The sequence below is a fragment of the Oncorhynchus mykiss genome, chromosome 15 (assembly GCF_057628025.1).
Source record: "Oncorhynchus mykiss isolate SJ-2025 chromosome 15, ASM5762802v1, whole genome shotgun sequence".
Taxonomy (NCBI): domain Eukaryota; kingdom Metazoa; phylum Chordata; class Actinopteri; order Salmoniformes; family Salmonidae; genus Oncorhynchus; species Oncorhynchus mykiss.
In genome coordinates, this window is record NC_143036.1 from 77,097,624 (window position 1) to 77,124,546 (window position 26,923).

Below are 26,923 nucleotides of genomic sequence, written 5' to 3' on the forward strand. Positions count from 1 at the left end.
TGGTCTGATGAAACCAAGATTGAACTCTTTGGCCTGAATGCCAAGCGTCATGTCTGGAGGAAACCTAGCACCATCCCTACGGTGAAGCATAGTGGTGGCAGCAACATGCTGTTGGGATGTTTTTCAGTGTCAGGGACTGGGAGACTAGTCAGGATCGAGGTAAAGATGAATGGAGCACAATACAGTGAGATCCTTGATGAAAACCTGCTCCAAAGCGCTCAGGACCTCAGACTGAGGCGAAGGTTCACCTTCCAACAGGACAATGACCCTAAGCCCACAGCCAAGACAGCGCAGGAGTGGCTTCGGGACAAGTCTCTGAATGCCCTTAAGTGGCCCAGCCAGAGCCCGGACTTGAACCCGATTGAACATCTCTGGAGAGACCTGAAGATAGCTGTGCAGCGAAGCTCCCCATCCAACCTAACAGAGCTTGAGAGGATCTGCAGAGAAGAATGGGAATAACTCCCCAAATACAGTTGTACCAAGCTTGTAGCGTCATACCCAAGAAGACTTGAGGCTGTAATTGCTGCCAAAGGTGTTTCAACAAAGTTTTTTAGTATTTATGAAAATGGAATGTTTCCGTTTCTTCTTTTTTATTTAAAGAAATTTGCAAAAAATGTTGATTTTTTTATTTTTTTTGCTTTGTAATTATGGGGTAATGTGTGTAGATTGATGAGGGGGGATAAACTATTTAATACATTTTAAAATAAGGCTGTAACCTAACAAAATGTGGAAGAAGTCAAGGGGGTCTGATACAGTTTTATATTTTTGTAAAGTTTTAGTTTGTTGTGACAAATGTCCTCTGTTTGGAACCCATTACCTTATAAACTGGCTCTTATACAGAACCGGAGAAAAGTCGATTGTTTTTTTAGAAAACCCCAAGCCCGTAGTCGTGTGTCAACTTCATTTCCTCCATTATGGATGAATTTGCTGCACCTCATCTTAACTTCAAGACAATTAGCGTGGGTTTATTTTCTCACAGTGGTTGCTGTCTCTCTCTAAGCTGCGTTCAATGTGATAGGTTTGGAAACATGGCACAGGGCAAGCTTGTGACTGACAGTTCGCTAATCAGACGGATAGCTCGGCTGCTCTACCTTCTACCCAACACCCATTCCTCCCTCCCTCCCTCTCTCCATTCCTCCCTCCCTCCCTCTCTCCATTCCTCCCTCCCTCCCTCTCTCTCTCTCTCCCTCCCTCTCTCTCCCTCCCTCCCTCCATCTCTCTCTCTCTCTCCCTCCTCACAGTGGAAGCCACCACTTCAAGAGTTCAAGCCAACACAGCCATGTTTAAAAAATAATAATACATGAATTAATAACTGTGTTCATTCAGCCTTGTAGAATGGAATCATTAGTCATATTTAGTTAATTACCCAGCTCCACTGTCTGCTCTGAGTGGCCATATTTGTTTTTTAAGACAATGTTGATGTACCCATACTCAGATGTTGCTGAATCCAGATCTTACACACCGCCTGGATAGATATTTTACCTATCACCTAACCACATATGTTATTGCCATCTGGTGCCCGACAGCGCAGTCGATGACGTGGCACGCAACCATTGGTTGATGCATGCAACGTCTGAGCAAGGGAACGCGACCAGTGACAGTTGCTTCTAGGTGACCGTTGGAACCAGGTGGCAGATTCTGGCAGGTTCTCATCATGCTCACGTTTCCTTCATGCTGAATGGGTTGGCTCTGGCAGAATGCATTATACACACCTGGACGAGCGTCAGTCAGTCCCTTACCGCTCCTGTCACTGGCCCATTGAGACCTGTCTTGGTCTGGAGGAGAACAGAGGATATGTAGCTATTGTAGAGCTGCCCAAACAGAAAGGTATAGGTCAACCGAAGCATAGTCTGGGTAACATCAACAGACGACCTGACCATTGACAAACAACAACAACACAAAGGACAGATTAATTAAATGAGATGAAGACTCTAGTTCCACCCGGGGAACAAAGATGTTGGCCTAAACATGCAAGAGGTGTGAATGAATGATGCAAAGTGAATTGAAAGTGGGCAACTGTCTGATATTCATTGCCCAGGGTATGCTGATGCTACAGTAACTGTACGTACGGTCAGTACGCTGAAAGAACAGATCTGTAGTAGTTCACTTCCTTACCAACAGGGGGAAGTCAACAGAAGCACGAGCAGCAACCACCAGGTATCTCCTCCATCTTTTGTGTATAAAAAATAAATTGAGCCATAAATCAATGAATGACACTGCACATGTAGAAACGCAACTGATCTCCATATTACATTGAAACATATGTGAGATTCATCGTGCAATATTTACCGTGACTTTGTATTTCCCATAAAAGCAGACAAAGAAGATTGAATTAAATATTTGTGTTGCGGTATATGTAATGTTCTGTGCAGAAGAGGTTGAGCTGTGAGTGAGTGAGCCGGAGCGGTAATAACACTGGCTCGTCTATTAACATCTCTTGTTGCCTCAAAAGAGCATTGTCTTTTATTTATAACCTGAAAACGGTCAGATTAAAAGGAGGATAAACACTGAATGGTGAGGAAAATGGTGGCTGTCTGTCAAAGCAAACAGACAATACATACAACATGGTTGGGCATCTTGCATATTAAAGTTAGTCACATCACTTCAATATAATATTAAACTATATTCCAAAATGTGATTGATTGGGGCAGTATCTCCATATCATCATCACAATCATCATCACTTTTTATCCCATGACCCCTGCAACTGAGCATGAATTCCAATGAGCAAACTATCAAATTGTTCACTTACATGTGTATAATTTTGTCTGCAACAAATGACAAAACAGTGAGGTTCTGTGATGAAAGGGAGATGGGGGGGGGGGGGTGAAAACAATTATTTACATTTAATGTGTCATATTTCTAATGTCATTTCATAGGCCACGTCACAATTCACGTCTTCAATGTCTATATAGATCATGCTCGGTCACGGAAGATGTTTCACGGTCTGTTTAGAGAGAAACATGAAGCGAGGGAGACGATTCTTCGGTGGCAACAGTCGCAGAAAGAGCACCCGCCCAACACGGCAACAGCTACAGGAGATGCCTTTGGAGGTTGAGGCAGGGTCAGAGGGTAAAGGCTGTATACCCAGCATCCTCGATTTTAGAGTACACAGCCATCTTGGATCTGCGAGGAGAAGAGAAATTAATGCGGTGAGTTTTTTTCCCCTCTGTTTTTTCCTTTAAAAATATCCACGATGCTCCACCAGGGAAGCGTTGCATGTCAAACCGGAATTATTTTGGCACCCAGCGACCCCGGTTTGGGGGAAATTGGGCCAGTGGTCGAGGTGTAATCCGACCTTTGGCGTTAACGTTTTTGTCTGTACAAATTGAGAGCGACAGAGAACCAAGACATTGCAGGCCCAGTCCGCACAGCAGCCCTCCCCCTCTGCTGTAGTCAAATAGTTATCCCAAGGTTTGAACATTGAGTCCTACTGATGTCTTACAAGCCAGCTGATTTCTCCTGTTTTTATGGAGGGCATTTTCATTACAGGTATAGATGGCTAAGTCACAGTTTTCAATGAGCTATTCAAGTCAAACCAACTAGCGCGTATTTTGGTTAGCTTGTTAGCCTGCTATGTTATCTCTGCTTAGCGAGCAGCTAACCTTTACAATGTTCACTGTTCAAACATCCACACATATCTGGCCTATACATGTAGTTATTGTCGCTTATCATGATGTTTTGGTTGTGTTCAGCTAACGGTACCTCGTATGATTTTTTTATGTCTAATTTAGTTCCAGTGTTTCTAGTTAGCCGACTTTTGCTAATCCATATAACTTAACAACCGAAGTGTATATTCATCCAACTTTATCTAACCAGTGAATTCACTACTTCTTCCTAGTTGTCCAGTTCGAGGGGAATGTAAATCAAACTTCAGCCTAAACTCATCGTGGTCCATTGAATGTTCGCCAGTTACACCTGACTAGTTGCATGAGTTGATAGCCATAGTAGCCTGCTGGTACTTTGACAACACAGTAGCTATTTAAGGCAACTTCCAAGCCACGTCGTTAGCTACTCAACACACACAATACCTACACGATAATATCATGATTTCCCCCATCCCGTCAGTTCATCCAGTAGTCTCTACAATCTGACAACAAAACATTAGCCTATGCTGTTCTTGGTCTGGAGAGAGATGAGTAGCTACACATCCTGTGGTATTACATGACCGTGTAGCTAAAGGACAAAGACTCATGACTCTCTGTTACAAGATCTACCAGCTATTTATCTGCATTGACACTCAGGGAAAGGTTTTGGTTGCAGGTGGTGATTTGGAGGTCTTGACTGAAATGAAATAGCTATTGGGAAGAATATACCTACTCTAAATGAGCAAACTTTTCTTCAGCCCAACTCTGTGTTTTTGTCCAGGATGTCCAGCTGTGGATTTAATGCATTTAGGCCCCATTCTGTTTTCATATTCCAATAAACACTCTGTTTGTTATGAATTTGGGTTGTTTGAGTCGGTCTCTATCTGTAATTTAGAAAACTGAAGACTGACAGCAATCAGAATGGTGATTGATGTGAAGTTGACACGGCCCCTGACCTCCGGTGACGCTCTCTGATTTCCTCAGTGTTAATCGGTAATGACAAAATAATAAATGTTTTTAGATCAGGGTCGAATTAAATGATTCATGCCTAAAAGGATTCAACAATATTTTTTGGGGTCTTTGTTTCTCTGATGAACTACTGCTTCCATCATTGCCCCTTTGGAAGATCGTATTTTATGACAGGAATGCGTTTTGTAAAAATAAATTTAGTCTTTTTTTTCTTCCCTCGTTAATCAATTCAACCTTCTCTAAAGGAGGCTGTTTGTTGTTCTGCTTGGCCTGTCCGCTTACTGTTTATTTTTGATTGGCGTGAGGAGTGTGGCGTAATCTCTTTTAATCCAGAACATTTGTTGTGACCCACTGCTGGGAATAGCCTACATTTTTTACAGTGCACTAACAGTCCCCAACATTTCTCATTAGTGTAGTCCCAGATTGGCTGCTGTTGAGTGCACACAGCACAGAGAGAGGCTCAAGCATATCTTGTTTGTGGGTGGGTGGGTGAGATGCAAGCAAAGAAGGCAAGAAAGCTTCTTGTCTGCAAGCTGCTGCCCTGTGTCTGTGTGTGCGTGCCCTGGCTTCCCTGGCTGTGCAGTGGCACAAAGGCTGTTGGAGCAGAGGGATCAGCAGCCACATACTGTTGTGTTCTGTCTTCAGCGACTCTAGTTCAGATGGAGTTGGATCACACATGTGTTTCTATTAAAACTCAAGCTAGTCCACAGCCCTTGTCGTCATTTCTACTGCCAAAGAACATGCAGTACCGAGGAGAGATCCAATGGGTCTTCAGGTGTCCACATTCAAGACAAATGTAATGATACTGTAAACAGACAAAGCTGCATATCTGATGTGGAAGCCCGACAGATGTTACGTCACATATTCTGTAAGTATAAAAAGCCCCTAAACTGGTAGCCAAGGTCTATGGGTTTGTGATGGAGCCTCAGCCTCACATCATACCTGGCTCAGTAGTTAAAAACAGTTGCTGAACCACATCAATGGGAACTGCTTCTGAGGAGTTAAACCAAAGAGCTGTGCAGGCATGCAGCAACCACAGAGCAGGTGTGCCAGGCCGTTTGATCTGCCCTAACAGACAGACGGTGGGATTGGGATCTCTTTAGTGAATCAGTGATGTGTTTTAAGAAACATATTGGCCAAAATCCCCCCTGGAAACGCTGGAAGTAGGATAACCTGTGTTTGACGGCGGGGCTGCTGTGGGGGGGGGGGGTGCTGCTGTGGGGGCGTGGAGGTGCTGCTGTGGGGGGGGGGGGGGGGGGTGGAGGTGCTGCTGTGGGGGGGTGGAGGTGCTGCTGTGGGGTGGGTGGAGGTGCTGCTGTGGGGTGGGTGGAGGTGCTGCTGTGGGGTGGGTGGAGGTGCTGCTGTGGGGGGGGGTGGAGGTGCTGCTGTGGGGGGGGGGGTGGAGGTGCTGCTGTGGGGGGGGGGGGGGGTGGGGGTGCTGTGGGGTGGGGGGGGGCTGCTGTTGGGGCTGCTGTGGGGTGGAGGTGCTGCTGTGGGGGGGGGGTGGAGGTGCTGCTGTGGGGGGGGGGTGGGGGGGTGGAGGTGCTGTGGGGTGGGTGGGGGCTGCTGTGGGGTGGAGGTGCTGCTGTGGCGGGGGTGGAGGTGCTGCTGTGGGGGGGTGGAGGTGCTGCTGTGGGGGGGGGTGAGGGGGTAGAGGTGCTGCTGTGGGGGCTGCTGTGGGGTGGGTGGGGGGGTGGAGGTGCTGCTGTGGGGTGGAGGTGCTGCTGTGGGGTGGGTCCTGCTGTTGGGGCTGCTGTGGGGGGGGGGTGGAGGTGCTGCTGTGGGGGGGTGGAGGTGCTGCTGTTGGGGTGGATGGGTGCTGCTGTTGGGGTGGAGGTGCTGCTGTGGGGGGGGGTTGGAGGTGCTGCTGTGGGGTGGGTGGGGGAGGATTAAGCATATTTGTTTAGAAATACGGTGCATTCAAAGTATTCAGACCCCTGGACTTTTTCCACATTTTGTTACGTTACAGCCGTATTCAAAAATGTATACAGAACCAGTCAAACGTTTGGACACCTATTTATTCAAGGGTTTTTCTTTATGTTTACTATTTTCTACATTGTAGAATAATAGCGAAGACATCAAAACTATGAAATAACACATGGAATCATGTAGTAACCAAAAAAGTGTTAAACAAATCAAAATATATTTTAGTTTCTTCAAAGTAGCCACCCTTTGCCTTGATGACAGCTTTGCGCACACTTGGCATTCTCTTAACCAGCTTCATGAGGTAGTCACCTGGAATACATTTAAATTAACAGGTGTACCTTGCTAAAAGTTAATTTGTGGAATTTCTTTCCTTAATGCGTTTGAGCCAATCAGTTGTGTTGTGACAAGGTTGGGGGGTACACAGAAGATGGCCCTATTTGGTAAAAGAACAAATAAGCGAAGAGAACACATCTCAACATCAACTGTTCAGAGGCGACAGTGTGAATCAGGCCTTCATGGTTGAATTGCTGCAAAGAAACCACTACTAAAGGACACCAATAAGAAGAAGAGACTTGCTTTGGCCAAGAAACATGAGTAATGGACATTAGACCGGTGGAAATCTGTCCTTTGGGCTGATGAATCCAAATTTTGAGATTTAAACAGGACAATTACCCAAGACATCGCCAGGCAGTCTAAGGGCTATTTGACCAAGAAGGAGAGTGATGGAGTGCTGCATCAGATGACCTGGCCTCCACAATTTTCCAACCTCAACCCAATTGAGATGGTTTGGGATGAGTTGGACCGCAGAGGGAAGGAAAAGCAGCCAACAAGTGCTCGGAATATGTGGGAACTCCTTCAACACTGTTGGAAAATCATTCCAGGTTAAGCTGGTTGAGAGAATGCCAAGAGTTTCCAAAGCTGTCAATGCAAAGGTTGGCTTCTTTGAAGAATCTCAAACAGATATCTTTTGTTTTGTTTAACACTGATGCCAGCGGAGCGCTACCTTGCCGACTGCATTGTGCCCGCTGTAAAGTTTGGTGGAGGAATAATGATTTGGGGCTGTTCATGGTTCGGGCTTGACCCATTAGTTCCAGTGAAAGGAAATCTTAACACTACAGCATGCAATGACATTCTAGACGATTCTGTGCTTCCAACTTTGTGGCAACAATTTGGGGAAGGCCCAAAGAAATGCTTTGTCGAGATTGATGTGGAAGAACTTGACTGTCCTGCACAGAGCCCTGACCTCACAACCCCACTGAACACCTTTGGGATGAATTGGACCGTCGACTGGAGGCTAGGCCTAATCACCCAACATCAGTGCCTGACCTCTAGTGGAAAGCCTTCCCAGAAGAGTGGAGGCTGTTATAGCAGCGATGGGAATGAGATGTTCGACCTGCAGGTGTCCACACACTCTTGTTCATGTGTACCTTCATGCACCACTTGGGGCTGGATGTTAAACCAAATATATATTACCAGAAAATATTAAGTCACAGGACTCCTAATCAACACCAACCAGGAAAGAGCACTACAACTGAATACTGAAGAATAGTGTAGCTTGTTGTAGCAGCATCCCCATTACCTCTGTGCAGAGCCATAAACAAGGGGTGTACAGTGCACTACCATTGTTAGTGTGTCAATCAACCGGCGGCGCGTGTCTTGAGCTGCCTCCCTGGCAGGAGCTGTGCTTCAGTGAACCCTGACCGAAGGAACGGGCCTCCTGTCACACAGCCAAATGGGGCAATTTAACCAGACCCTGTATATAGGTGTCATAGTCATCAGTGTCAATGAGATACAGAGCAGGGCAGAGCAGGGCACGTCAGGGCAGAGCAGGGCACGTCAGGGCAGAGCAGGGCACGACAGGGCAGAGCAGGGCACGACAGGGCAGAGCAGGGCACGACAGGGCAGAGCAGGGCACGACAGGGCAGAGCAGGGCACGACAGGGCAGAGCAGGGCACGACAGGGCAGAGCAGGGCACGACAGGACAGAGCAGGGCACGTCAGGACAGGACAGAGCAGGGCACGTCAGGACAGGACAGAGCAGGGCACGTCAGGACAGGACAGAGCAGGGCACGTCAGGACAGGGCAGGGCAGAGCAGGGCAGGGCACGACAGGACAGGACAGAGCAGGGCACGTCAGGACAGGACAGAGCAGGGCATGTCAGGACAGGACAGAGCAGGGCACGTCAGGACAGGACAGAGCAGGGCACGTCAGGACAGGACAGAGCAGGGCACGTCAGGACAGGACAGAGCAGGGCACGTCAGGACAGGACAGAGCAGGGCACGACAGGGCAGGGCACGTCAGGACAGAGCAGAGCAGGGCAGGACAGAGCAGGGCACGACAGAGCAGAGCAGGACAGAGCAGGGCACGACAGCCTCAGGACTACCTGACATGATGACACCATTTCATACTGCTCTCGCACCGGATTCACAACACCATTTCATATTGCTCTCGCACCGGATTCACAACACCATTTCATACTGCTCTCGCACCGGATTCACAACACCATTTCATACTGCTCTCGCACCGGATTCACAACACCATTTCATATTGCTCTCGCACCGGATTCACAACACCATTTCATACTGCTCTCGCACCGGATTCACAACACCATTTCATACTGCTCTCGCACCAGATTCACCACTCCTGTGTGTTGCCCACATAACTAGAATGTAGGGTTGTCAGGATACCACTATTGCCATCCTCAGAGGAAACAAAACATGAAGCAGACTCTGTTTACTGAGGAAAGCAGTCCTGATGTTGAAAGGGGAGACCTAGTCAGTTGAGGACAACAGTCCTGATGTTGAAAGGGGAGACCTAGTCAGTTGAGGACAACAGTCCTGATGTTGAAAGGGGAGACTTAGTCAGTTGAGGACAACAGTCCTGATGTTGAAAGGGGAGACCTAGTCAGTTGAGGACAACAGTCCTGGTGTTGAAAGGGGAGACCTAGTCAGTTGAGGACAACAGTCCTGATGTTGAAAGGGGAGACCTAGTCAGTTGACGACTTAATCCACATCGTCGCTGCCTGGGGAGCAGTTGTTGTTGAGGGTAACTGCCCTGCTCAACGACAGAACGGCAGATTTGTCCACCTTGCCGGCTCGAGGATTCAAACCAATGCTCTTAACCGCTCTTAACCGCTGGGCTACCTGCCTCCCCGTGACGAGCAGCCGTTATGGTGTCACCCAGAACCACCTTGGATTTCTGATTGGTGTTCTTTTTGCCGTGGAAGACCAGGCATTGTTTTGTCACGGTGCTGGTACTCGTTACAACCCTACTGGAATGAGATGCTATTTCTTTGGTGTAGTGACCTATGCATTGCTTTGTTCTTCTGTTTCTATCTCTTGACAATAGAGATGACCACACTACACTACTCTTCCCTGTCTTTAACTACTCTCTCTAAAACCCCTCTGACCACACTACACTACTCTACCCTGTCTTTAACTACTCTCTCTAAAACCCCTCTGACCACACTACTCTTCCCTGTCTTTAACTACTCTCTCTAAAACCCCTCTGACCACACTACACTACTCTACCCTGTCTTTAACTACTCTCTCTAAAACCCCTCTGACCACACTACTCTTCCCTGTCTTTAACTACTCTCTCTAAAACCCCTCTGACCACACTACACTACTCTACCCTGTCTTTAACTACTCTCTCTAAAACCCCTCTGACCACACTACTCTACCCTGTCTTTAACTACTCTCTCTAAAACCCCTCTGACCACACTACTCTACCCTGTCTTTAACTACTCTCTCTAAAACCCCCCTGACCACACTACTCTACCCTGTCTTTAACTACTCTCTCTAAAACCCCTCTGACCACACTACTCTACCCTGTCTTTAACTACTCTCTCTAAAACCCCCCTGACCACACTACTCTACCCTGTCTTTAACTACTCTCTCTAAAACCCCTCTGACCACACTACTCTTCCCTGTCTTTAACTACTCTCTCTAAAACCCCTCTGACCACACTACTCTTCCCTGTCTTTAACTACTCTCTCTAAAACCCCTCTGACCACACTACTCTTCCCTGTCTTTAACTACTCTCTCTAAAACCCCTCTGACCACACTACTCTTCCCTGTCTTTAACTACTCTCTCTAAAACCCCCCTGACCACACTACTCTACCCTGTCTTTAACTACTCTCTCTAAAACCCCTCTGACCACACTACTCTACCCTGTCTTTAACTACTCTCTCTAAAACCCCTCTGACCACACTACTCTACCCTGTCTTTAACTACTCTCTCTAAAACACATCTGGAAGTCTCTGACCACACTACTCTACCCTGTCTTAACTACTCTCTCTAAAACCCCTCTGGAAGTCTCTGTCCACACTACTCTTCCCTGTCTTTAACTACTCTCTCTAAAACCCCTCTGACCACACTACACTACTCTACCCTGTCTTTAACTACTCTCTCTAAAACCCCTCTGACTACACTACTCTTCCCTGTCTTTAACTACTCTCTCTAAAACCCCTCTGACCACACTACACTACTCTACCCTGTCTTTAACTACTCTCTCTAAAACCCCTCTGACTACACTACTCTTCCCTGTCTTTAACTACTCTCTCTAAAACCCCTCTGACCACACTACTCTTCCCTGTCTTTAACTACTCTCTCTAAAACCCCTCTGACTACACTACTCTACCCTGTCTTTAACTACTCTCTCTAAAACCCCTCTGACCACACTACACTACTCTACCCTGTCTTTAACTACTCTCTCTAAAACCCCTCTGACTACACTACTCTTCCCTGTCTTTAACTACTCTCTCTAAAACCCCTCTGACTACACTACTCTACCCTGTCTTTAACTACTCTCTCTAAAACCCCTCTGACTACACTACTCTTCCCTGTCTTTAACTACTCTCTCTAAAACCCCTCTGACCACACTACTCTACCCTGTCTTTAACTACTCTCTCTAAAACCCCTCTGACTACACTACTCTACCCTGTCTTTAACTACTCTCTCTAAAACCCCTCTGACTACACTACTCTACCCTGTCTTTAACTACTCTCTCTAAAACCCCTCTGACTACACTACTCTTCCCTGTCTTTAACTACTCTCTCTAAAACCCCTCTGACCACACTACTCTACCCTGTCTTTAACTACTCTCTCTAAAACCCCTCTGACTACACTACTCTACCCTGTCTTTAACTACTCTCTCTAAAACCCCCCTGACCACACTACTCTACCCTGTCTTTAACTACTCTCTCTAAAACCCCTCTGTCCACACTACTCTACCCTGTCTTTAACTACTCTCTCTAAAACCCCTCTGACTACACTACTCTTCCCTGTCTTTAACTACTCTCTCTAAAACCCCTCTGACTACACTACTCTACCCTGTCTTTAACTACTCTCTCTAAAACCCCTCTGACCACACTACTCTTCCCTGTCTTTAACTACTCTCTCTAAAACCCCTCTGACTACACTACTCTACCCTGTCTTTAACTACTCTCTCTAAAACCCCTCTGACCACACTACTCTTCCCTGTCTTTAACTACTCTCTCTAAAACCCCTCTGACTACACTACTCTTCCCTGTCCTATCTACTCTCTCTAAAACCCCTCTGACCACACTACTCTTCCCTGTCTTTAACTACTCTCTCTAAAACCCCTCTGACCACACTACTCTTCCCTGTCTTTAACTACTCTCTCTAAAACCCCTCTGACTACACTACTCTTCCCTGTCTTTAACTACTCTCTCTAAAACCCCTCTGACTACACTACTCTACCCTGTCTTTAACTACTCTCTCTAAAACCCCTCTGACCACACTACTCTTCCCTGTCTTTAACTACTCTCTCTAAAACCCCTCTGACCACACTACTCTTCCCTGTCTTTAACTACTCTCTCTAAAACCCCTCTGACCACACTACTGCCTTCCCTGTCTTTAACTACTCTCTCTAAAACCCCCTCTGGAAGTCCCTGTCCACCCTACTGCCTTTCCTGTCTTAACTACTCTCTCTAAAACCCCTCTGTCCACACTACTCTTCCCTGTCTTTAACTACTCTCTCTAAAACCCCTCTGACTACACTACTCTTCCCTGTCTTTAACTACTCTCTCTAAAACCCCTCTGACCACACTACTCTTCCCTGTCTTTAACTACTCTCTCTAAAACCCCTCTGACCACACTACTCTTCCCTGTCTTTAACTACTCTCTCTAAAACCCCTCTGACCACACTACTCTTCCCTGTCTTTAACTACTCTCTCTAAAACCCCTCTGACCACACTACTCTTCCCTGTCTTTAACTACTCTCTCTAAAACCCCTCTGACCACACTACTCTACCCTGTCTTTAACTACTCTCTCTAAAACCCCTCTGGAAGTCTCTGACCACACTACTCTACCCTGTCTTTAACTACTCTCTCTAAAACCCCTCTGACCACACTACTCTTCCCTGTCTTTAACTACTCTCTCTAAAACCCCTCTGACCACACTACTCTTCCCTGTCTTTAACTACTCTCTCTAAAACCCCTCTGGAAGTCTCTGAGGACTTGATGAATACTCCCATGGTGGTTTATCTGTTGCCAGAAGGCAGTTTGCCCAGAGGACTCCTTTTTAGTCTGGCCAGCCTTGTTACAGAGGAGGGATATCTGACCACGTCGTCTGAAGACTGAATAACTCATTTGTTATTAATGAATGGGTTTCATGTGATGTGTTGCACTATCCTCTAGTTCAGGGGTCGGTAACTTCCCATATGAAGGGCCTGGGACTTGAGCTAGCCTGTTTTCATTTGTAGAGCAGTTCAGGCAGATCAGACATAATCTGTGTCCCAAATGGCTCCTTATAAAGTGCACTAGTTTCTTTACCGGAGTCAAATGGGCTTGGTCTAAACTAGTTGGCTAGGGAATAGGGGGATGTTCCCAGGAAGACAGGCAGAGGTTAGGTGACTACTCAGTGCTCTGTCCTCCCCAGTTACATGGCCCTGATCTAGTCTCTGTTCATTCTCTCTGGGATGGGGACTACTTCTGATTCCCCCCCACTGTGTTACAGCTGTTACTTACACCTCTCCTCTGCTCTGCTGGGCCCCTGTGGTCCCCTGACCCAGACCCAGATTCTAAAATCTGTCCACAAACAACCATAACAAAAACACAGCCATGAATGTGGCACCTCTGAGCTCTGTCAGTTACAGCACCAAATACTGACTGTCCTTGACTATAACAATATTAGTTATGTTTTGGTACCGGGCTACTTGTTGAGCTTGTGGTACAGTAGGTTCATTTCCATATTGGGTACCAGGGTCCTTGTTGAGCCTGTGTACAGTAGGTTCATTTCCATATTGGGTACTGGGGTCCTTGTTGAGCTTGTGTACAGTAGGTTCATTTCCATATTGGGTACTGGGGTCCTTGTTGAGCTTGTGTACAGTAGGTTTATTTCCATATTGGGTACCAGGGTCCTTGTTGAGCTTGTGTACAGTAGGTTCATTTCCATATTGGGTACCAGGGTCCTTGTTGAGCCTGTGTACAGTAGGTTCATTTCCATATTGGGTACTGGGGTCCTTGTTGAGCTTGTCTACAGTAGGTTCATTTCCATATTGGGTACTGGGGTCCTTGTTGAGCTTGTCTACAGTAGGTTCATTTCCATATTGGGTACCAGGGTCCTTGTTGAGCTTGTGTACAGTAGGTTCATTTCCATATTGGGTACCAGGGTCCTTGTTGAGCTTGTGTACAGTAGGTTCATTTCCATATTGGGTACCAGGGTCCTTGTTGAGCCTGTGTGCAGTAGGTTCATTTTAATATTGGGTACCAGGGTCCTTGTTGAGCCTGTGTACAGTAGGTTAATTTCCATATTGGGTACCTGTGTATAGTAGGTTCATTTCCATATTGGGTACCAGGGTCCTTGTTGAGCCTGTGTACAGTAGGTTCATTTCCATATGTTGAGCCGGAGGCTGTCCTTACAATCCAGTTGGCTGCACTTTTGAAGTGACCACGCTCTCTTCTACTCTCTCTCCTCTTCTTCTCCTCTCTGTCTCACTCTCATCTCCCTCTCTTGGTGTCTCACTCTCATCTCCCTCTCTTGGTGTCTCACTCTCATCTCCCTCACTCTCATCTCCCTCTCTTGGTGTCTCCCTCTCTTGGTGTCTCCCTCTCTTGGTGTCTCCCTCTCTTGGTGTCTCCCTCTCTTGGTGTCTCCCTCTCTTGGTGTCTCCCTCTCTTGGTGTCTCCCTCTCTTGGTGTCTCCCTCTCTTGGTGTCTCCCTCTCTTGGTGTCTCCCTCTCTTGGTGTCTCCCTCTCTTGGTGTCTCCCTCTCTTGGTGTCTCCCTCTCTTGGTGTCTCCCTCTCTTGGTGTCTCCCTCTCTTGGTGTCTCCCTCTCTTGGTGTCTCCCTCTCTTGGTGTCTCCCTCTGTCTCGGTCTCCCTCGGTCTCGGTCTCCCTCGGTCTCGGTCTGTCTCGGTCTCGGTCTGTCTCGGTCTCCCTCTGTCTCGGTCTCCCTCTGTCTCGGTCTCCCTCTGTCTCGGTCTCCATCTGTCTCGGTCTCCATCTGTCTCGGTCTCCATCTGTCTCGGTCTCCATCTGTCTCTGTGTTTGTGTAATCGGTAGCTCCCCAGAGAAGGACAGAGTGGGTCAGATTTCCTCTCCTATAACCAGTGTGTCTGTCTTCATCCTAACAACCCTTATGTTATGACCATGTCATTCTGTAGGCTGAATGTGTTCAGTCTCTTTGGTCCTTTCTGTTTTTAACACTCGACTGTTGTTCTGCAACCAGCTTGAATGGAAATGGTGACAGACTGGTCTGTCATAGGTAGGGCCAGTCTATCTATAGGGATATGTGTTGTTGGACACACCTAGGAGAGCCTGGAGTTCCAGTATTGCACATTCACACTGCTGGAGGTCTGTCCTGTTTGGGAAATGAATAGTCTGACTGAAGAGCCCACCTGGGACGAGAAGCGGCCTCATTTCCCCCTGTCTCGACGAGGAGCCGCCTCATTTCCCCCTGTCTCGACGAGGAGCCGCCTCATTTCCCCCCGTCTCGACGAGGAGCCGCCTCATTTCCCCCCGTCTCGACGAGGAGCCGCCTCATTTCCCCCCGTCTCGACGAGGAGCCGCCTCATTTCCCCCCGTCTCGACGAGGAGCCGCCTCATTTCCCCCCGTCTCGACGAGGAGCCGCCTCATTTCCCCCCGTCTCGACGAGGAGCCGCCTCATTTCCCCCCGTCTCGACGAGGAGCCGCCTCATTTCCCCCCGTCTCGACGAGGAGCCGCCTCATTTCCCCCCGTCTCGACGAGGAGCCGCCTCATTTCCCCCCGTCTCGACGAGGAGCCGCCTCATTTCCCCCCGTCTCGACGAGGAGCCGCCTCATTTCCCCCCGTCTCGACGAGGAGCCGCCTCATTTCCCCCCGTCTCGACGAGGAGCCGCCTCATTTCCCCCCGTCTCGACGAGGAGCCGCCTCATTTCCCCCCGTCTCGACGAGGAGCCGCCTCATTTCCCCCGTCTCGACGAGGAGCCGCCTCATTTTCCCCCGTCTCGACGAGGAGCCGCCTCATTTTCCCCCGTCTCGACGAGGAGCCGCCTCATTTTCCCCCGTCTCGACGAGGAGCCGCCTCATTTTCCCCCGTCTCGACGAGGAGCCGCCTCATTTCCCCCCCGTCTCGACGAGGAGCCGCCTCATTTCCCCCCCGTCTCGACGAGGAGCCGCCTCATTTGACGAGGAGCCGCCTCATTTGACGAGGAGCCGCCTCATTTGACGAGGAGCCGCCTCATTTGACGAGGAGCCGCCTCATTTGACGAGGAGCCGCCTCATTTCCCCCCGTCTTGACGATTTTTATTTATTTCTGTCCAGATCAAAATGTACCAAGGAAATGATGTCATTTACATGATGTAACTAGGCTGGCTACTGCATCGTTTTCTCTTTTATTTGTGTGACTAATCCTTCTGTTGTGATCTCGTATCCATCTGAGGCGTAACAGAGGAACTGGTTGGGCTAAGCCCATTTTAGTCAGGAAAAACACATGGGAAATGGGTCACATTAGTATTCAATGCAGTACAGATACTGATTGGCTAGCTTCTCACAGAATCTCGTTAATCTGCTTCCTTAGCTGATACGCCGACGGTGTCCCATAATGCACCCTATTCCGTATGTAGTGCACTACTTTTAACCAGAGCCCACAAGCCCTGGTCTAAAGTAGTGCATTATACAGGGTGCAGGTTGCCAATTGGGATTGCTAAGTAGACTTACTGTGGCTGGGTTTGGACAGGATGCTACACAGCTCGGTCGATCTTGTCAAGAAGTAACGGTGCCCGTCCAAGGCCTTGCAGAATTTGGGACGTGATAAACTATGTTGCCCGGAAGCAGAGAGTAGCTCTTATCAGGTCAGCAAGTTAATGAGTGACACTGACATGTCAGTCCTCTCTTAATGTGAAGATCAAGGTCAGATATCTCTTAGTGCATGTATCCTCCACTACTTTGACTTTCTATTACAAACCAACTCTGTTCTGATCATTTACTAAGAGATGGTTTAGTCTAACTAGTCACTCAGATAGTGAGCTTAAATAATCTAACCTTCAGGGCATTCATTGTTTATCACAAAAACATGACATTTTAGGTTTTGTACAACAGCTGGTCTTATAGGTCACCTCTACTACTAGACTACAGTCAGGTGGTCTATACCTCTACTACTAGACTACAGTCAGGTGGTCTATACCTCTACTACTAGACTACAGTCAGGTGGTCTATACCTCTACTTCTAGACTACAGTCAGGTGGTCTATACCTCTACTACTAGACTACAGTCAGGTGGTCTATACCTCTACTACTAGACTACAGTCAGGTGGTCTATACCTCTACTACTAGACTACAGTCAGGTGGTCTATACCTCTACTACTAGACTACAGTCAGGTGGTCTATACCTCTACTACTACTACTAGACTACAGTCAGGTGGTCTATACCTCTACTACTACTACTAGACTACAGTCAGGTGGTCTATACCTCTACTACTAGACTACAGTCAGGTGGTCTATACCTCTACTACTAGACTACAGTCAGGTGGTCTATACCTCTACTACTAGACTACAGTCAGGTGGTCTATACCTCCTCTACTACTAGACTACAGTCAGGTGGTCTATACCTCTACTAGACTACAGTCAGGTGGTCTATACCTCTATTAGACTACAGTCAGGTGGTCTATACCTCTACTTCTAGACTACAGTCAGGTGGTCTATACGTCTACTACTAGACTACAGTCAGGTGGTCTATACCTCTACTACTAGACTACAGTCAGGTGGTCTATACCTCTACTACTAGACTATAGTCAGGTGGTCTATAGGTCACCTCACTGTCTCCCATTGACACATCACACATGCATCTCTTCTAGACTGCAGACACTTTATGAACGGATGGGGTTCTATTGCATGTTGTTGCTTTCCAGAGCTGCACATGAAAAACCACCACTTAACCTACATCTGCACGCTCGGTGTGTCTAACTGTGTTGGCTGGCCTCTTAACAGAATTAAGATTTTATAGCTGTACTACTAGTCTGAGTTGTAGTCTGACTCTGTTTATTAACCCCTGTATCCCCTCCTCTGTCAAGCTGTGCCATTGATACCCACTAGACTAGAGCCTCAAATAGCCAGATGGGTAGGAGAGGAAAGGAGATCCAAAATGGAGGCCCAGTGGAGAAGGTTCTGGCCCTGCCTGGAGTGGAGGTAATGGGACTGTGCCGCTGATGCCCACTAGATTAGAGCCTGCAGCCACCAGCTGGATAGGTGACTGGTGAGAATTAGATCCAAAATGGCGTCCCGGTGGGAAGTTGTGGGCCCTGCCTGGAGTGGAGGTAATGGGACTGTGCCGCTGATGCCCACTAGATTAGAGCCTGCAGCCACCAGCTGGATAGGTGACTGGTGAGAATTAGATCCAAAATGGCATCCCAGTGGGAAAGTGTGGGCCCTGCCTGGAGTGGAGGTAATGGACTCGAGTGCTGCACCTGGCTCCAGAGCTGTTAGGTGGGCGCTGGGGCACGGCGGTTAAACTACTGCTGCTGAGTAGGAGGGAGGAAACCCAGCTGTCTGAATGGGTTTGCAGAACATCACAATGCCACCCTGCCAGCTCTATAACTCTGGCTGCAGCACAGGAGGCTGCTGAGGGGAGGATGGCTCATAATAATGGCTGGAATAGAGTGAATGGAATGGTATCAGACACATGCATTCCATGAGCTCATGAGTTTCATACCTTTCCGTTTATTCTGTTCCAGCCGTTACTATGAGCCGTCCTCTCTAATGAAGGCGCTACCAGCCTCCTGTGAGCTGCAAGGATCAATAAGAAGCAGGAAGTCGTCATGTTTCCCAGTGATCTAGCCCTGAAAGAGCAGGGTATGATGAGAGGAAGTCATGTTTCCCAGTGATCTAGCCCTGAAAGAGCAGGGTATGATGAGAGGAAGTCGTCATGTTTCCCAGTGATCTAGCCCTGAAAGAGCAGGGTATGATGAGAGGAAGTCATGTTTCCCAGTGATCTAGCCCTGAAAGAGCAGGGTATGATGAGAGGAAGTCATGTTTCCCAGTGATCTAGCCCTGAAAGAGCAGGGTATGATGAGAGGAAGTCATGTTTCCCAGTGATCTAGCCCTGAAAGAGCAGGGTATGATGAGAGGAAGTCGTCATGTTTCCCAGTGATCTAGCCCTGAAAGAGCAGGGTATGATGAGAGGAAGTCATGTTTCCCAGTGATCTAGCCCTGAAAGAGCAGGGTATGATGAGAGGAAGTCGTCATGTTTCCCAGTGATCTAGCCCTGAAAGAGCAGGGTATGATGAGAGGAAGTCGTCATGTTTCCCAGTGATCTAGCCCTGAAAGAGCAGGGTATGATGAGAGGAAGTCATGTTTCCCAGTGATCTAGCCCTGAAAGAGCAGGGTACGATGAGAGGAAGTCTCTCACGACGAGAGAAGTTGGAGCTGAATACAAGCAGCCTCTAAATTCACCTCCTGTTCCACCAAGGGGTTGATGAATGGACTCCGTTGGTCAACTGAGAGTTCTTTAGTCCAGCAGTCTCCTGTTTTGGAGTTTATTTTTCATGTCCTCTATGTTTTTACACATGTTACGGTGTTGGGAGTTAGTTATAACCAAGTTATTAATGTGGTTATGACAGGCTATAGGTCAGTCCCTATTGGTCACATGCATGCGACGTTTACATGTGTCACGTAAAGAGAGCAAGGTTTGAGGGAATAGGGAATGTATATCCTAAACAAATGAGGGATTTCTGTAGTGAAGTGTTTCAGTCAAGGGGGTAAAAACAAGTGAGAAACTAGACATGTCTTATGCTGCAGCTTCAGCACCAGGGACAGCGGCAATCACACTGTTGGTGTTTCTGTGGTCGCTGCAGGAGGAAAGAGAGAGACGCGCGCCCGGCCGGGCCCAAATCAGTTTCCATCGGGCTCCCTCTGGAGTCATCTGTCTTCCATAAACAGTCCTCTTAAAGCAGCTCCGTGCCCACTGGTTGGCTGGCTTAAAGCAGCTCAGTGCCCACTGGTTGGCTGGCTTAAAGCAGCTCCTTGCTCACTGATTGGCTTGCTTAAAGCAGCTCAGTGCCCACTGGTTGGCTGGCTTAAAGCAGCTCGGTGCTCACTGGTTGGCTTGCTTAAAGCAGCTCGGTGCTCACTGGTTGGCTTGCTTAAAGCAGCTCGGTGCCCACTGGTTGGCTTGCTTAAAGCAGCTCGGTGCCCACTGGTTGGCTTGCTTAAAGCAGCTCGGTGCCCACTGGTTGGCTTGCTTAAAGCAGCTCGGTGCCCACTGGTTGGCTTGCTTAAAAGCAGCTCGGTGCCCACTGGTTAGCTTGCTTAAAGCAGCTCGGTGCCCACTGGTTAGCTTGCTTAAAGCAGCTCGGTGCCCACTGGTTGGCTTGCTTAAAGCAGCTCGGTGCCCACTGGTTGGCTTGCTTAAAGCAGCTCGGTGCCCACTGGTTGGCTTGCTTAAAGCAGCTCGGTGCCCACTGGTTGGCTTGCTTAATGCCGCTCGGTGCCCACTGGTTGGCTTGCTTAAAGCCGCTCGGTGCCCACTGGTTAGCTTGCTTAAAGCAGCTCCGTGCCCACTGGTTGGCTTGCTTAAAGCAGCTCCGTGCCCACTGGTTGGCTTGCTTTAAGCAGCTCGGTGCCCACTGGTTGGCTTGCTTAAAGCAGCTCCGTGCCCACTGGTTGGCTTGCTTAAAGCAGCTCCGTGCCCACTGGTTGGCTTGCTTTAAGCAGCTCCGTGCCCACTGATTGGCTTGCTTAAAGCAGCTCGGTGCCCACTGGTTGGCTGGCTTAAAGCAGCTCCGTGCCCACTGGTTGGCTTGCTTAAAGCAGCTCGGTGCCCACTGGTTGGCTGGCTTAAAGCAGCTCCGTGCCCACTGGTTGGCTTGCTTAAAGCAGCTCGGTGCCCACTGGTTGGCTTGCTTAAAGCAGCTCCGTGCCCACTGGTTGGCTTGCTTTAAGCAGCTCGGTGCCCACTGGTTGGCTTGCTTAAAGCAGCTCCGTGCCCACTGGTTGGCTTGCTTAAAGCAGCTCCGTGCCCACTGGTTGGCTTGCTTTAAGCAGCTCCGTGCCCACTGATTGGCTTGCTTAAAGCAGCTCGGTGCCCACTGGTTGGCTGGCTTAAAGCAGCTCCGTGCCCACTGGTTGGCTTGCTTAAAGCAGCTCGGTGCCCACTGGTTGGCTGGCTTAAAGCAGCTCCGTGCCCACTGGTTGGCTTGCTTAAAGCAGCTCGGTGCCCACTGGTTGGCTTGCTTAAAGCAGCTCCGTGCCCACTGGTTGGCTTGCTTTAAGCAGCTCGGTGCCCACTGGTTGGCTTGCTTAAAGCAGCTCCGTGCCCACTGGTTGGCTTGCTTAAAGCAGCTCCGTGCCCACTGGTTGGCTTGCTTAAAGCAGCTCCGTGCCCACTGGTTGGCTGGCTTAAAGCAGCTCTGTGCCCACTGGTTGGCTGGCTTAAAGCAGCTCCGTGCCCACTGGTTGGCTGGCTTAAAGCAGCTCGGTGCCCACTGGTTAGCTTGCTTAAAGCAGCTCAGTGCCCACTGGTTGGCTTGCTTTAAGCAGCTCAGTGCTCACTGGTTGGCTGGCTTAAAGCAGCTCCGTGCCCACTGATTGGCTTGCTTTTGTTTGGCCCCCTAAGTTTTCTGAACCAATAAAAATGAACCTTTAAAATGATATATTTTTTTTACGTTCATTGTTGGACCTTCAGACTGTAAAAACACCAAGTGATTTTAATTGAGTAAATCTGTTCCCAGGTATTCCCAGGCATGATAGAGACACGTGATTATATACAATTTAATCAAGGTTTGAAATGATTGTTTTAGTCATAGTATCTGATTTGTTCTTCTTGTGGTCAATTTCCAGTCTACGAATGATTTGTCATTATGTTCCCGACCGTCCGTTCCAGAAAAGATCGGCCCGTTGAAGATCCCTTCAATAAGATGTATTTTCCACCTCCCGGTGGGGTGACCTGTCTGTTTAACCTCCCGGTGGGGTGACCTGTCCTGTTTAACCTCCCGGTGGGGTGACCTGTCCTGTTTAACCTCCCGGTGGGGTGACCTGTCTGTTTAACCTCCCGGTGGGGTGACCTGTCCTGTTTAACCTCCCGGTGGGGTGACCTGTCTGTTTAACCTCCCGGTGGGGTGACCTGGTCTGTTTAACCTCCCGGTGGGGTGACCTGTCTGTTTAACCTCCCGGTGGGGTGACCTGTCTGTTTAACCTCCCGGTGGGGTGACCTGTCTGTTTAACCTCCCGGTGGGGTGACCTGTCTGTTTAACCTCCCGGTGGGGTGACCTGTCTGTTTAACCTCCCGGTGGGGTGACCTGTCTGTTTAACCTCCCGGTGGGGTGACCTGTCTGTTTAACCTCCCGGTGGGGTGACCTGTCTGTTTAACCTCCCGGTGGGGTGACCTGTCCTGTTTAACCTCCCGGTGGGGTGACCTGTCCTGTTTAACCTTGCGGTGGGGTGACCTGTCTGTTTAACCTCCCGGTGGGGTGACCTGTCTGTTTAACCTCCCGGTGGGGTGACCTGTCCTGTTTAACCTCCCGGTGGGGTGACCTGTCCTGTTTAACCTCGCGGTGGGGTGACCTGTCCTGTTTAACCTCCCGGTGGGGTGACCTGTCCTGTTTAACCTCCCGGTGGGGTGACCTGTCCTGTTTAACCTCCCGGTGGGGTGACCTGTCCTGTTTAACCTCCCGGTGGGGTGACCTGTCCTGTTTAACCTCCCGGTGGGGTGACCTGTCCTGTTTAACCTCCCGGTGGGGTGACCTGTCTGTTTAACCTCCCAGGTCTGTCTGATTCCAGTGGGAGGATAAGACGTTCCTTTTGTCCTCCCAGCATGGCCTTCTCTAGTATTCTACTCTTGACAGAGAGCCAGACTGGACTGTAGTGTATTGGCTGTGAGTGGGGCACTTCTGATTCCTGACACTTAATCAGTAAGTGCTTCTGGCGTCCATCTTGATTTATCTCCAGCTAAATGGTGGGACATCAGTCTTTCTGTCAGGACTGGAGGTGAGGTGTTTGGTATTATTCTGTTCCCTCCACCCACTGCCTCTCTTCTCCTCCTCCACTGCCTCTCTTCTCCTCCTCCACTGCCTCTCTTCTCCTCCACTGCCTCTCTTCTCCTCCTCCTCCACTGCCTCTCTTATCCTCCTCCTCCACTGCCTCTCTTCTCCTCCTCCTCCACTGCCTCTCTTCTCCTCCTCCTCCACTGCCTCTCTTCTCCTCCTCCTCCCCTGCCTCTCTTCTCCTCCTCCTCCCCTGCCTCTCTTCTTCTCCTCCTCCTCCACTGCCTCTCTTCTCCTCCTCCTCCACTGCCTCTCTTCTCCTCCTCCTCCACTGCCTCTCTTCTCCTCCTCCTCCACTGCCTCTCTTCTCCTCCTCCTCCACTGCCTCTCTTCTCCTCCTCCACTGCCTCTCTTCTCCTCCTCCACTGCCTCTCTTCTCCTCCTCCACTGCCTCTCTTCTCCTCCTCCACTGCCTCTCTTCTCCTCCTCCTCCACTGCCTCTCTTCTCCTCCTCCTCCACTGCCTCTCTTCTCCTCCTCCTCCACTGCCTCTCTTCTCCTCCTCCTCCACTGCCTCTCTTCTCCTCCTCCTCCACTGCCTCTCTTCTCCTCCTCCTCCACTGCCTCTCTTCTCCTCCTCCTCCCCTGCCTCTCTTCTCCTCCTCCTCCCCTGCCTCTCTTCTCCTCCTCCTCCCCTGCCTCTCTTCTTCTCCTCCTCCTCCACTGCCTCTCTTCTTCTCCTCCTCCTCCACTGCCTCTCTTCTTCTCCTCCTCCTCCACTGCCTCTCTTCTTCTCCTCCTCCTCCACTGCCTCTCTTCTCCTCCTCCTCCACTGCCTCTCTTCTCCTCCTCCTCCACAGCCTCTCTTCTCCTCCTCCACTGCCTCTCTTCTCCTCCTCCACTGCCTCTCTTCTCCTCCTCCTCCACTGCCTCTCTTCTCCTCCTCCTCCACGGCCTCTCTTCTCCTCCTCCTCCACGGCCTCTCTTCTCCTCCTCCTCCACTGCCTCTCTTCTCCTCCTCCTCCACGGCCTCTCTTCTCCTCCTCCTCCACGGCCTCTCTTCTCCTCCTCCTCCACGGCCTCTCTTCTCCTCCTCCTCCACGGCCTCTCTTCTCCTCCTCCTCCACGGCCTCTCTTCTCCTCCTCCTCCACGGCCTCTCTCCTCCTCCTCCACGGCCTCTCTTCTCCTCCTCCTCCACTTCTTCCCTCCTCCTCCTCCTCCGCTTCTCTCTTCTCCTCCTCCGCTTCTCTCTTTTCCTCCTCCGCTTCTCTCTTCTCCTCCTCCGCTTCTCTCTCCTCCGCTTCTCTCTTCTCCTCCTCCGCTTCTCTCTCCTCCTCCTCCTCCACGGCCTCTCTCCTCCTCCTCCACGGCCTCTCTCCTCCTCCTCCACGGCCTCTCTCCTCCTCCTCCTCCTCCACAGCCTCTCTCCTCCTCCTCCTCCTCCACAGCCTCTCTCCTCCTCCTCCTCCACAGCCTCTCTCCTCCTCCTCCTCCTCCTCCACAGCCTCTCTCCTCCTCCTCCTCCTCCACAGCCTCTCTCCTCCTCCTCCTCCTCCACAGCCTCTCTCCTCCTCCTCCTCCTCCACAGCCTCTCTCCTCCTCCTCCTCCTCCACAGCCTCTCTCCTCCTCCTCCTCCTCCTCCTCCACAGCCTCTCTCCTCCTCCTCCTCCTCCACAGCCTCTCTCCTCCTCCTCCTCCTCCACAGCCTCTCTCCTCCTCATCCTCCTCCTCCACGGCCTCTCTCCTCCTCATCCTCCTCCTCCACGGCCTCTCTCCTCCTCATCCTCCACAGCCTCTCTCCTCCTCCTCCTCCACAGCCTCTCTCCTCCTCCTCCTCCTCCACAGCCTCTCTCCTCCTCCTCCTCCTCCACAGCCTCTCTGCTCCTCCTCCTCCTCCACAGCCTCTCTCCTCCTCCTCCTCCTCCACAGCCTCTCTCCTCCTCATCCTCCTCCACAGCCTCTCTCCTCCTCATCCTCCTCCTCCACGGCCTCTCTCCTCCTCATCCTCCACAGCCTCTCTCCTCCTCCTCCTCCACAGCCTCTCTCCTCCTCCTCCTCCTCCACAGCCTCTCTCCTCCTCCTCCTCCTCCACAGCCTCTCTCCTGCTCCTCCTCCTCCACAGCCTCTCTCCTCCTCCTCCTCCACAGCCTCTCTCCTCCTCATCCTCCTCCACAGCCTCTCTCCTCCTCATCCTCCTCCTCCACGGCCTCTCTTCTCCTCCTCCTCCACGGCCTCTCTTCTCCTCCTCCTCCACGGCCTCTCTCCTCCTCCTCCACGGCCTCTCTTCTCCTCCTCCTCCACTTCTTCCCTCCTCCTCCTCCTCCGCTTCTCTCTTCTCCTCCTCCGCTTCTCTCTTTTCCTCCTCCGCTTCTCTCTTCTCCTCCTCCGCTTCTCTCTCCTCCGCTTCTCTCTTCTCCTCCTCCGCTTCTCTCTCCTCCTCCTCCTCCACGGCCTCTCTCCTCCTCCTCCACGGCCTCTCTCCTCCTCCTCCACCGCCTCTCTCCTCCTCCTCCTCCTCCACAGCCTCTCTCCTCCTCCTCCTCCTCCACAGCCTCTCTCCTCCTCCTCCTCCTCCACAGCCTCTCTCCTCCTCCTCCTCCTCAGCCTCTCTCCTCCTCCTCTCCACAGCCTCTCTCCTCCTCCTCCTCCTCCACAGCCTCTCTCCTCCTCCTCCACAGCCTCTCTCCTCCTCCTCCTCCTCCACAGCCTCTCTCCTCCTCCTCCTCCTCCACAGCCTCTCTCCTCCTCCTCCTCCACAGCCTCTCTCCTCCTCATCCTCCTCCTCCACGGCCTCTCTCCTCCTCATCCTCCTCCTCCACGGCCTCTCTCCTCCTCATCCTCCTCCTCCACGGCCTCTCTCCTCCTCATCCTCCTCCTCCACGGCCTCTCTCCTCCTCATCCTCCACGGCCTCTCTCCTCCTCATCCTCCACGGCCTCTCTCCTCCTCATCCTCCACGGCCTCTCTCCTCCTCATCCTCCACGGCCTCTCTCCTCCTCCTCCTCCTCCTCCACGGCCTCTCTCCTCCTCCTCCTCCACGGCCTCTCTCCTCCTCCTCCTCCTCCGCTTCTCACCCCACCGGGAGGTTAAACAGACAGAGTCATCTCTTCTTTCGACTGGTAGAAATGTTAAAACTTGTGTTTTTATACATGGAAAATACATCTTATTGAAAGGATCTTCAACGGGTCGATCTTTTCTGGCAGGGAGGGAGGGAGGGAGGGAGGGAGGGAGGAGGGAAGGAGGGAGGCGGGCAGGGAGGGAGGGAGGCGGGCAGGGAGGGAGGGAGGGAGGCGGGCAGGGAGGGAGGGAGGGAGGCGGGCAGGGAGGGAGGGAGGGAGGCGGGCAGGGAGGGAGGGAGGGAAGGAGGGAGGCGGGCAGGGAGGGAGGGAGGGAGGAGGGAGGCGGGCAGGGAGGGAGGGAGGGAAGGAGGGAGGCGGGCAGGGAGGGAGGGAAGGAGGGAGGCGGGCAGGGAGGGAAGGAGGGAGGCGGGCAGGGAGGGAGGGAGGCGTCGTGGCGGGCAGGGAGGGTAGGAGGGAGGCGGGCAGGAAGGGAAGGAGGGAGGCGGGTGCCGAGGCGGGCAGGGAGTCCCAGCTGCTCTGAGGAAGATGCCCACTTCACACACTGACTCCCAGGTGCCCATCTCTCTCACAGGGACCAGGCTCTTATGTATAAAATTGCAGGTGGTGGTTTTGAACGAGGCTGAAGAAGAACAGATATATGAAGAATAGGTGACACTGTTATTGCAGTATTATTGCTGATGCGTTTTGTTTTATTACAGATGCTGTCAGGCCATGTTAGGTGTATTTCATAACCTATAGAGGTTTCTAAACATGACTCCTACTTTCTGAACTGATACACATCAATCCGCCTATATAAGACCTTGTGTTGGTTCCATAACTGACTGCTCCGTGTAGGAAGCAGCTGAAGACTGAGACATCAGCCACCCCCGCATCCATCTGCCTGACTCTGGGCCCCATTGTGGACATTGCACTCAATGCTCTCTGAATCTACCAACTTCAGTC

The 26,923-nt window shown here is 50.6% G+C and overlaps 1 protein-coding gene across 5 annotated transcripts in view; it reads left to right on the plus strand.

Moving 5' to 3' along the window:
• The first annotated feature begins 2,771 nt into the window (after window positions 1-2,771).
• The window catches only part of LOC110499743 (CCR4-NOT transcription complex subunit 2), a 108,088-nt gene continuing 83,936 nt past the window's right edge, over window positions 2,772-26,923 (plus strand). Inside the window, exon 1 of one of the 5 annotated variants that reach the window (XM_090199190.1) lies at window positions 2,772-3,151. In XM_090199190.1, the coding sequence (XP_090055316.1) occupies window positions 2,918-3,151 (234 nt within the window). In that variant the 5' untranslated portion in view covers window positions 2,772-2,917. Of the gene's footprint in view, window positions 3,492-26,923 lie in introns of all 5 variants that reach the window. The other 4 variants (XM_090199191.1, XM_090199193.1, XM_090199192.1 and 1 more) reach the window with 4 other exon arrangements.